The following is a 12413-nucleotide window of genomic DNA, read 5'->3' on the forward strand; positions in this document are numbered from 1 at the left end:
AGTAGGACTGGGAAGATTGGTGTATTAATTTGCATGTGCAGGGATCAAGTGGAATGAATTTGGGTGTGATTATAATATTATGGGAAGTGATCAGGAAAATCAAGTAAGAAAAGCATATTAGGAGTCAGTGCAATAAGTCTGTATGGATAATTAAACTGTGTGGGGAATGAAGAGAAGATTGGAACCTAATAGAATAGAACATTAAACATTAACATTAAACATTAAACAGGTGTGAGCAGGACAGTGAAAATTGAGTACAAGGTATTGATATGGAGTGTAGAAAAAAATGGGGTGAGTCTGTACCACTTAAAATATGAAAAACATCAGCTACCAGTTTGCCGACAGAATGATGTTTCCTGTAGATTTCATGATGAAGCATTAATGAAACGGTTTGACAGGAAAAGCAGCTTAGCTGAGTAACTGAAACTAAAATACTAACTAGCGGGAGATGTCAAAACTTAGTACCGATAATGACAGCTTAATGTATACTCATGAGGACAGTTTATAATTCATTTCCGCACACATAGGCAATATATTTCTGCAAATCAATAAATAATAAAGCATTTACTTCCAAACAGAATTGAGAAAAAATGTGTACTGTATGTTAACTTGTAGCTGATGCATACACAGGAAGTGGTTTAATAGCAGTGGTAAGATTGTCAAACTCAGTCAGCTTCCTCTTTCCTATTCATACTGGGGCAGACATGGGACTGAAATTTGTTACTGTTAGAACAAACTGTCAGTGGACACTATGACAGATGGACTTTGGCTTTGATTATTGAATTGAATGAGTGGGATTGACCATTACAGACATTGGGTAAGTGTGCACTTTGAGTGAAAAGCAGTGTGTCCAAATCAAGTTGTTGTGGGGCCTTTAGCTGCTCAAACTATCATGGAGAGAGGCCTAGATAAGTTTTATGTAAAATCAGCATTTAACAGGAGTAACTTAATGAAATTGTTATTCAAATGTTATTTCTTTGGTCCTAAACTGTTCTCTGAAAGTATCTGGCCCTAGTCTAATGCTGTCCAACTATTGTTCTCAAATTGACAAAATTGCTTCTCATATCCATTTGGAAATTATTTCTTGTGTCTGATTCTACTTTTCTGTATGTAATTATTAACAGAGTTGATATAACCATTTGTGGAATTTTAATCTGGATAAACTCCTGAGATTGGGGCATTGTGACTGGCTAAAATTAACAAAGTTAAAAGTCACACACCAGGTGTCCAGCAGGTTTATTTGGACCTGCCTCTTCACCAGGTGGTTGTGGTGTATAATCATAAGATGTAGAATTTATAGCAAAAGTTTACACTGTCATGCTACTACAATTATATATTGAAAAAGACCTGGATTGTCTGTTAAGTCTCTCATCTTTTAGAATGACCATTGTTAATCCCAGAACTGTTTTTTTAAAGTTGCATTCTCAAGTGAATTTTAACAAGGAGTGCCACGTCAGCTCAGATAATGCATTGAAGGTGTGAGGTGCTCTGTGTGAGGCTGTCTATGCCCCAATGTTCAGATAAAATTTTTTTTTAAAAAAGGGATTTACAGAACCTTACATGGATTCATGCAGTTTTTGAGCAAAATAAAATGTAATTCTGCAAATACAAATTCAATTCACAAACTTTTATGTGTGTGTAACTTTAAAAAAAGTTCTGGGATTTACAAATGAAAGAACTGAAACCAACATGGTCATTTTAAAAGATGAGAGACTTTACAAACAATCCAGATCTTTTTCAATATATAATTTCAGTTGCATCACACAGTAAACTTCTGCTATAAGTTCTGTGTCTTATGATATTTTACTCCACAACCACCTGATGAAGGAGCAGCGCTCTGAAAGTTAGTGCTTCCAAATAAACCTGTTGGATTATAACTTGGTGTTGTGTGATTTTTAACTTTGTACACCCCAGTCCAACACTGGCACCTCCAAATTAAAATTAACAAGTACAAGAACAAACCAGGAAGTGGTCTCCAACCTGTTGCCATTTTTATTTTACAGTTCAGAATTGCAATTTGAAATCTACTGTCAATTTCATTAGTTTCTTGGGATTCCTAAAAATCACCAGTGAGAATATAAGAAGAAACCATTGTCAAAAGAATGAATTAAACTCCTGGAACTGCTGCAATAGATACTTAATCTGCATAACTGTTTTCTTGCTAACTCAAGGAAAAGTTTTGTTCACAGTGGTTTTATAGAGTCATAGAGAGTACAGCATGGAAACAGACCCTTCGGTCCAAGCTGACCAGATATCCCAACCCAAACCAGTCCCACCTGCCAGCATTTGGCCCATATCCCTCCAAACCCTTCCTATTCATATACCCATTCAAATGCCTCTTAAATGTTGCAATTGTACCAGCGTCCACACTTTCTCTGGCAGCTCATTCCATATACATACCACCCTCTGTGTGAAAAGGTTGCCCCTTAGGTCTCTTTTATATCTTTCCCCTGTCACCCAAAACCTATGCCCCCTAGTTCTGGACTCCCCGACCCCAGGGAAAAGACTTTGCCTATTTACCCTATCCATGCCTCTCATAATTTTGTAAACCACTATCAGGTCACCCCTCAGCCTCCGACACTCCAGGGAAAACATCCCCAGACTGTTCAGCCTCTCCCTATATCTCAAATCCTCCGACCCTGGCAAATCCTTGTAAATCTTTTCTGAACCCTTTCAAGTTTCACAACATCTTTCTGATAGGAAGGAGACCAGAATTGCATGCAATATTCTAACAGTGGCCTAACCAATGTCCTGTACAGCTGCAACATGACCTCTCAACTCCTGTACTCAACACTCTGACCAATAAAGAAAAGCATACCAAATGCCTTCTTGACTATCCTATCTACCTGGGACTCCACTTTCAAGGAGCTATGAACCTGCACTTCAAGGTCTCTTTGTTCAGCAACACTGCCTAGGACCTCGCCATTAAGTGAATATGTCCTGCTAAGATTTGCTTTCCCAAAATGCAGCACCTCGCATTTATCTGAATTAAAAATCATTTATGTAAATGACAAAAAGTAGAGGACCCAGCACCAATCTTTGTGGCACTCCACTGGTCATAGACCTCCAGTCTGAAAAACATCCCTCCACCACCACCCTCTGTCTTCTACCTTTGAGCCAGTTCTGTATCCAAATGGCTAGTTCTCCCTGTATTCCATGAGATCTAACCTTGCTAATCAGTCTCCCCTTGTCGAACACCTTACTGAAGTTCATATAGATCACATTTACCGCTCTGCTCTCATCAATCCGCTTTGTTATTTCCTCAAAAAACTCAATCAAGTTTGTGACACATGATTTCCCATTTATGCTTTGAGATTCTCCAACACTTCAGTGTGAGTGGTGCCTTCACAGTCTTAGGGTGAAATCCGGATTAGTATCAAATGATCAAAAATCAAAAATTAAACTAAAATAGCAGGGGATTGGGAACCAATGCAGGAAGTTGGAGGTAAGTAAAGTGGGGACAGAAACAAAAGGCAGTAAGGGGAAAAGTGAAAGTAGAAGGCAGAGAAACCAAAGACATAAATCAGAAATGGTCACATTAATTCGTAAAGAGCAATACATGTCAAAAGAAACACAAGCCTGAAGGCTCTTTGTCTCAATGCAAGCAACTCTCTTTACGCAGAGAGTTGTGAATGCAGGAATGCGTTGCCAGCGGTGGTGGTGGTGGTGGTGGAAGCCGAGTCTTAGGGACACTTAAGCGACTGCTGGACATATACATGGGTTGCAGTGAGTTGAGGAGTGCGTAGGTTAAGTTATTTTATTTTACATTAGGATTAACCCTCGGCCTGTTCTGTGCTGTACTTTTCTGTGTTCTATGTTCATTTGTCATAAGGTGAATGAATTAACTGCACAGACAATTGTTAATGGATATGGAGTCCTGGCACCAGGGTGACCAAGATGGGAACTCAACAGTCAGGGGTAATCAATTTTCAGGAAAGATAGATGGAAAGGGAGGGGAGGTGGGGTTGCAATCCTGGTTAAGGAGGAGATTAACATAATAGTAATTAAGGACATTGGACTAGATGATGTAGAAACTGTATAGGCGGAGCTGTGGAACACTGAAGGGAAAAATATGTTAGTGGGAGTTGTGTACACACCACTAAACAGTAATTGCAAAATTGGAGATGATATCTAACAGGAAATTAGAGATATGTACAGTAAGGATACAGCACTTATTATGGGTGACTTCAACCTGCATATCAATTATATTTATCAAATTGGTAGTAATGCAATGGTGGAGGATTTCCTGAATGTCTGAGAGATGATTTTTTTGATTAATACGTCATGGAACGAACAAGAGAGCAGGCAACCCTACACTGGCTATTGTGTAATGAGAGAGGATTAATTAGCATCCTTGTGGTACAAGATCCTTTGGGCAAGAGTGATCATAATATGGTAGAATTCTTCTTAAGATGGAGAGTGACATGGTTAAATCTGAAACTAGGGTTCTGAACTTAAAGCAAGCTAACTTTGATGGTATGAAGCATGCATTGGCTAGGATAAACTGGCCAAGAATACTTATGGGGTTGATGGTGGATTGGCAATGGCAGACATTTAAAGAATATATGGATGAACTTCAACATTTATACATTCTTGTCTGGCGTAAGAGTAAATCAGGGATGGTGGTTCGTCATCACTAACAAGGGAAATCAGGCTTAGTGTTAAAGTCAAAGAGGAGCATATAAATTGACCAGAAAAGCAGGAAATCTTGAGAACAGGGAGAACTTTAAAATTCAGCAGAGGAGGACAAAGGGTTTAATTTGTAAAGGGAAAAGAGAATATAAGAATAAATTTATGGAAAATGTAAAACTGACTGTAAAATCTTCTGTAAATAGGTGAAGAGAAGAAGACTGGTTAAAACAAATATAAGTCCCTTGCAATCAGAATCAGGTGAATTCACAACAGACAACAAAAAGATGATAGTTCAGTTGAACAAATACTTTGGATCTGTCTTCACAAAAGGAGGACAAAAATAACCTTCTGGACATGCTCGAGGATGAAGGGTCAATCGTGGAGAAGGAACTGAAAGAAATCCTTATTAGTCAGGTATTGGTATTGGGGAATTTGACAGGATTAAAATCCAATCAGTCTTGAGAGCTAATGCTCTGCATCCCAGAGTATTTAAGGAAGTGGCCCAAGAATTAGCGGATGCATTGGTGATCATTTTCCAGCATTCTGTAGACTCTGGAAGTGTTCCAATAATAGCTAATGTAACTCCACTTTTTAAATAAGCAAGGAGAGAGAAAATGAGGAATTGTAGGCCGGTTATCTTGACATCCCTGATGGGGAAAATGCTGGAGTCCCTTATTAAGGCTGTAATAATTGAACCTTTGGAAAGCAGTGACAGAATTGGTCCAACTCAGCATGGATATATGAAAAGGAAATCTTGTTTGACAAATCTTCTGAAATTCTTTGAGTAGTAGAGTAGGCAAGGGTGAATCAGTGGATGTTATATGTATCTGGACTTACAAAAAGCTTTTCACAAGAGATTGGTAAGCAACGTTAAAGCACATGGGGGTAATATATTGATGTGGATAGAGAAATGTTTGGCAGACAGGAAGCAGTGAGTTGGAATAAATGGGTCCTTTTCAGAATGGCAGGCAGTGACAAGTAGGATACAGTGCTGGAAACCCAGCTGTTCACAATATATATTAATGATTTGGACAAAGGATTTGAATGCAATATCTCCAAATTTGCAGATGACTCTAAGCTGGGTGGGAGTGTGTGCTGTGAGGAGGAAGCTAAGAGGATGCAGGATGACTTGGACAGGTTGGCTGAGTGAGCACAAACTTGACAAATGTAATATGATGTGAATAAATGTGAGGTTATCCACTTTGGTGGCCAAAATAGGAAGACAAATTATTGAATTACAGCAGTTCAGGAAAAGGTGAGTTGCAACGAGACCTGGTTGTCATGATGGAACAGTCACTGAAGGTTGGCATGAAGGTTCAGCAGGCAACAAGCCAAAGGATTCTAGTATATGAGTAGGGATGTTTTGCTGTAGTCATAAAGGACCTTGGTGAGGCCACATTTTCAATATTGTGTGGCTTTGGTTTCCTAGTCTAAGGAAGAATATTCTGCCTACTGAGGGAGTCCAGACCGATTCTTAGGATGGCAGGTTTTATGTATGAGGAAAGACTGGGATTGTACTCACTGGAATTTAGAAGAATGAGTTGAGATCTGAGAGAAACATATAAAATCCTGATGGGACTGGATAGGTTAGATGCAGGAAGAATGTTCCCAATGCTGGTAAAGTCAGAATTAGGGGTTACAGTCTAAGACAAAAGGATAAGCCATTCAGGATTGAGATGAGGAAGAATTTCTTTACTCAGACAGTTGTGAACCTGTGGAATTCTCCCCCACAGGAAGCTGTTGGGGCCAGTTTATTAGATATATTCAAGAGAGAACTAGGTGTGGCCCTTGTGGCTAAAGGGATCAAGTGATATGGAAAGAAAGAAGAAATGAGATACTGAAATTGCATGCATCACCACTCATGATCATATTGAGTGGCGGTGCAAGCTTGAAGACCCAAATGGCGTATTCTTGCTCCTATTTTATATGTTTCCATTTTTGCTTGATTCTATGATTCTAATGTAAAAGCCAGGACCAACACCAGCATCAACACACAAGACTCGAATCAACAGCAACACCAGCAACATCAACAACACAAGAGCCAGGCCCACACAAAAACTAGCACCAACCATATCACAAGCACCAACACAGGTACCAGTAGCAATAGCAACAATAGTAGCATCACAACATAGGTGCCAAGACCAAAACCAATACCAGCAACAACACCATGTCCAGCATCAGCTCCAACAGCAACAGCAACACCAACATAAACACCACCACCAACGCCAACACGAACAAGAACAGGGAATTCACTTGTTCTGAAGATACTGGACGAGTTGAATATTTCTAGCTTTATGATTTGGATTTCCAGCATACCAAGTATTTTGGTTTCATTTCAATTTCTCTTGAAATCTTGGGAAAATTCATCCTTCAGCAAATATTATTAAAGTAGATGAACTGCTCATCATCTTGCTGCTTTTATACAAGTTGCCTGTGATTCTTCACTCCATAAAGTCATTGAGTTGTAAAATATTCATAGCTTATATGAGACTTACCAGGATGTTGCCGGTTACGAGGAATTTCAGCAAGGAAGGATTGGACGAATTGGGGTTATTTTCCTTAAAGCAGAGGAGATTGAGAAGGGACATGTTTGGGATGTACAGAATTATGAGGGGCAGAGATAGAGTAGTCAGGAAGAAAGATTTCCCCTTGACAGAGGGCTCAATGACCAGAGTCATAGATTTAAGGTAAGGGGCAGGAGGTCTACAGGAGATGTAAGGAAAACCGTTTTCATGCAGAGTTGTAGTGGGCATCATGAATCCACTTCCTGTCAGTGTGTTAAAAGCAGAAACCCTTATAACATTTCAGAAGTATTTAGATGTACATTTGTGATGCCAAAGCATAACGAGACTATGAGACGACTGCTGGAAAATGGCATTAGAATAATTAGGTCTTTGACTGGTGTCAGATCTCTCTGACTCTACAGCTCCATGGGCATTCTGAAGATAGAAAAAAGATGCCATAGAAAATAGGAGCTCATTTTTATTGATTGCTTTTCTAAAACATTTTTCTAATGGCATTTTGCAGTGACGGGCAAGATGGAAGTTTCATCTGAAGCTTCCTGGGAGAGCAGCACTTCCAGAAAGCGTAGAGCCTGGGCTAAGAGCCGGGATCAATGGCACACTGTGGATGAGAATGTCATGGGCACAACCTCTAGTTCAGGTAAGAATCTGTCTGGACAACACTTCTCTGGAATCACTTTCTTTGACACATATTTTAAAGTATTAATTTGTTCTGCAATTTTCCTCTGTTCAGATCATAACCAGTATTCCCAGTTTGCCCCATTAAATTTATGAGGACAAAGTGAGGTCTGCAGATGCTGGAGATCAAAGTTGAAACTTTATTGCTGGAACAGCACAGCAGGACAGGCAGCATTCAAGGAGCAGGACGTTTCAGGCACAGGCCCTTCTTCAGGAATGAGCAGAGAGTGTTCAGCAGGAGAAGATAAAAGGTTTGGCGGTGGATGAGTCCAATGACAACACAACAATGCGACGGTCGGAGGAGGAGCGTCTTATCTTCCGACTGGGAACCCTCCAACCACAGGGGATGAACTTGGACTTCACCAGTTTCTTCATCCCCCCTCCCCCCACCTTGTCTCAGCCGAATCCCTCCAGCCCGGCACCGCCTTCCTGACCTGCAGTCTTCTTCTTGACCTCTCCGCCTCCATCCTACTCCGACCTATCACCCTCACCTTGACCTCTTTCCACCTATCACATTTCCAACGCCCCTCCTCCAAGTCCCTCCTCCCTACCTTTTATCTTCTCCTGCTGAACACTCTCTGCTCATTCCTGAAGAAGGGCCTGTGCCCGAAACGTCGAATCTCCTGTTCCCTGGATGCTGCCTGACCTGCTGTGCTGTTCCAGCAATAAAGTTTCAACCCCATTAAATTTATGCCAGTTGAAAGCATCATCCATCCAATGGACATTCACCTACCAATCCCAACTCTTCTCTTTTCCGGAGATTAAACCCTCAGCCAGTTCAATCTTTCTTCATGGAGATTATTTCTCAGATTTTGTAATTCTTTGCACACTGTCTCCAGTGGAGAATAGAACTGTACACAATCCTTAAAACAAGCTCTAACCTATGTTCTAAACAGGTTTAACACAAGTTCTAACCTCACAAAATAAAATCCATTTGTTTTATTATGGTCTTAATAACCAACTAAAATGTTATTTTTTGCTGGAGCTCTGCAGCAGGCCCAAGTCAGAAAAATTGGCAAGGAAGAATAGTGCTGTGTTGAAATGGTAGGCAACCAGAAACACAGAAACATAGAAACTAGGCGCAGGACTAGGCCATTTGGCCCTTCAAGCCTGCACAGCCATTCAATATGATCATAGCTGATTATACAATTTCAATATCCTTTTCCTGATTTCTCTCCATATCCCTTGATCGCTTTAACCACAAGTGCCACATCAGGTTCCTTCTTGAATAAAAGGTATAACTAATGAACTGGCTCTAATAGCTTTCTGTGGAGGAGAATTTCACAGGTTCCCAAATCCCTGAGTGAAGAATGTCTTCTTCATCTCAATCCTGAATGGCTCATCCTTTATCCTCAGACTGTGACTGTCTTGGACTTCACCAACATCAAGAACATTCTTCACACATCTAGCCTGTCAAATCCCATCAGGATTTTATGTTTCTCTCGGATCTCCCCTCATTCATCTAAATTCCAGTGAGTATAAGCCCAGTTGATCCAGTGTTTCCTTATATGTAAGACCCGTCATTCCAAGAATCAGTCTTGTGAACCTTCACTGGACTCTCTCAATAGCAAGAATATCCTTCCTCAGACTAGGAGACCAAAACTGCACACAATACTCAAGGTGTGACCTCAAAAAGGCCTTGTATAACAGCAGCAAGGCATCCTTACGCTGATACTCAAATCCTCTCGTTATGAAAGCCAGCATGCCATTAGCTTTCCTCACCGCCTGCTGCACCTGCATGACAATCTTCAGCTCAAGGTCAATTTTACCAATAGCATGTAGATTTTTGAAAAAGTAGTCTCCCAGCTGTGCTTCATCTCCCAGGTGTAGAGAAAACCACATTGTGAGCAGTGAATACAGTAGACCAAATCGAGTAAAGTACAGGTAAAATGCTACTTTACCTGGAGGCTGTGACTGGAGCCTTGGATAGTGAGGAAGGAGGAAGTAAACAGGAAGATTACACCTTCTGTGATTGCATGGGATAGTAGCGTGTGGGTGTGGGGATGTGTTGGGAGTGGGGGAGGAGTGGAAAGGGTTCCAGAGGGAATGGTCCCTATGGAATTCTGAGACAGGAGGGGAGAGGAGTATGTGTTTAATGGTGGCATCACACTGGAGGTAGCAGAAATCTTTTAATCTTTTATAATCCTTTGGATGTGAATGCTGGTGGGTGGAAAATGAGGACCAGTAGTACCCTATTGCTATTGTGGCAGGGAAGAGATAAGTGCAGCATGTGAGTCAGACTTGGCTTAGGGCCCTGTCAACCACAATAGTGGGGAATTCTCAGCTAAGGACACCCCCTCCGTCCTCCCTTACATAGAAAAATTGGGAGAATGGAGTCTTTACAAGAAGTGGGATATGAGGATGTTTAGTCCAGGTAACTTTTGGAGTCAATGAGTTTATGGTGAATATCAGTGGCCAGTCTCCCTCCAGAAGTGGAAACACAGATCTGGAGGAAGAGAAGAGAGGAGTCAGAGATGGATTGGGTGAATGTGAGAGAAGACTGGAAAGTGGAAACAAAATCGATAAATTTTTCCAATTCCAGTCATGAGAGGGAAGCAACACAGATTATATCATCGATGTACCAGAGAAAGAATTGGATGAAGGACCTGAGTTTCCAAGGAATGTTTCGCAAACCCTCAAAGAGACAGGGATAACTTGGGCTCACATGGGTACCCGTGGCCAAAACTTTGTTTTGAAGAATGTAAGAGGAGTTAAAGGAGACAGTGTTTAAGGTAAAGACAAGCTCAGCCAGACAAAGGAGGATGGTGGTGGATTGAAATAATTCAGGCTGTTTTCCCATCCACTTCCAACCCCATCTGCCTTTTGCTATGCTCCAGCAAGACTCAATGCAAGCTGAAAGAACAGCATCTCATTTTCTGCTTGGGAGCCCTTCAGGACTGAATGTCGTGTTCAATAATTTAAGGCCCTGAATATCTTCTTCCACATCCTTTACCCACTGCTTCTTCCCTAGCCATGTCGTTACCTTTGGCTGCTTTCATAGAATATAGAACATAGAACATAGAAGAATACAGCGCAGTACAGGCCCTTTGGCCCTCGATGTTGCGCCGATCCAAGCCCACCTAACCTATACTAACCCACTATCCTCCATATACCTATCCAATGCCCGCTTAAATGCCCATAAAGAGGGAGAGTCCACCACTGCTAACCTTACAGCCTGTTTTATACTGTATTTCAATGTCCTTCCTACCGAAGTGCATCACCTCACACTGCTCTGCATTAATCCTCATCTGCCATAAACCTGAAAACTACACCAATGTGTCACTGTCCTGTTGGAGTTCCACACTGTCCATCACAAACATTATAATTCTTCCAGGTTTAGTATCTGCATATTTTGAAATTGTCCTACAGTCACACACCACACAGAAATACCGATTCACTCACTATTGTGAGGAAGTGCACTATTCACACACTCCCTGAGGACAGACTTAAATACTGACACCCACCAGACAAAGCAAGTGAAATGCTGACAAGGTCACCCTGGAGCAAGAGAAATACCGACAGACATTCCATGTCTGTATTAGTTTCTGCGTATTAATGAGTTTCTCTAAATCTCTGTATCAGTGTGTGTGTGTATATCTGTGTGTGTCTGCGTGGGACGAGTCTGGCAGTCACTATGGTGCTTACAGTGATGTAATATCCACCTGACACGAGTTCTGAGGAAGGGTCACTCGACCTAAAACGTTAACTTTCATTTCTGTCCACAGATGCTGCCAGACCTGCTGAGCTTTATTTTGCTGTCAGTCTCTGCTCGTCTCCCCCCAGCACTGTACAGCTTGGAGTGGAGGGTAAAAATCATCAGAGATTCAGTTTACGAGGGACAGAGGGAGGGCAGCAGCTCACAGCATCATCAACAAACACACACACACACACACAAACACACAGACAGTCACAGGCACACAGACACACACACACTCAGAGAAATAGACACATAACATGTGCAGAGAGATAGATACACACAGAGGGGCACACAGATATACATATAAACGCACACAAATAGACAAGTGCGGACAGAAATGCGCAGATACATGCTTGGACATACAAACACACTTGGAGTCAGAGAGTTACACTGAGTGTTTGTAAACAGACCTATCGGCCCATACAGTCCATGCGGATGATAATCTCAATCTAAGCCAGTCCCACTTGCATGTGCTTGGATCATATTTTCCCAAACCTTCCCTTATACTTGCACTTAATCAAATGTCTTTTAAACGTTGTAACTTTACCCACACCCATCACTTCTCAGGACGTTCGTTCCATACACGAACCAAATGATGTGTAATCACAACGCACTTCATGGGCACTGATCAGGGGTACACGAGAACTCAGTGGGAAGCTTGGGAAGTAAGTGCTGGGAATCTTGATGACATGTACTTATCATCAACAGCCGAAGGAATAATGCAGGAAGACATGAGGCTGATTTACGTGGTGCCATTATTATACAAATTGGGATGGAAAAGGCAGGGAACAACAGACCGGTGAGCATGACATCGGTGGTGGGCAAGATGTTGGAGAGAATCCTGAGGGACAGGATGTACATGTATTTGGAAAGGCAAGGACTGA

General features: G+C 41.4%; 1 protein-coding gene across 3 annotated transcripts in view; it reads left to right on the top strand.

Annotated features, from left to right (window-relative positions):
* Positions 1–685: 685 nt before the first annotated feature.
* tespa1 (thymocyte expressed, positive selection associated 1) overlaps positions 686–12413 on the top strand; it is a 100611-nt gene continuing 88883 nt past the window's right edge. Inside the window, exons 1-3 of one of the 3 annotated variants that reach the window (XM_043676971.1) lie at positions 686–817; positions 4836–5046; positions 7660–7794. In XM_043676971.1, coding sequence (XP_043532906.1) covers positions 7671–7794 — 124 coding nt within the window. In that variant the 5' untranslated portion in view covers positions 686–817; positions 4836–5046; positions 7660–7670. Of the gene's footprint in view, positions 818–4835; positions 5047–7659; positions 7795–9223; positions 9305–12413 lie in introns of those variants that run through there. The other 2 variants (XM_043676970.1, XM_043676972.1) reach the window with 2 other exon arrangements.

The sequence above is a fragment of the Chiloscyllium plagiosum genome, chromosome 35 (genome assembly GCF_004010195.1).
Source record: "Chiloscyllium plagiosum isolate BGI_BamShark_2017 chromosome 35, ASM401019v2, whole genome shotgun sequence".
Taxonomy (NCBI): Eukaryota; Metazoa; Chordata; class Chondrichthyes; order Orectolobiformes; family Hemiscylliidae; genus Chiloscyllium; species Chiloscyllium plagiosum.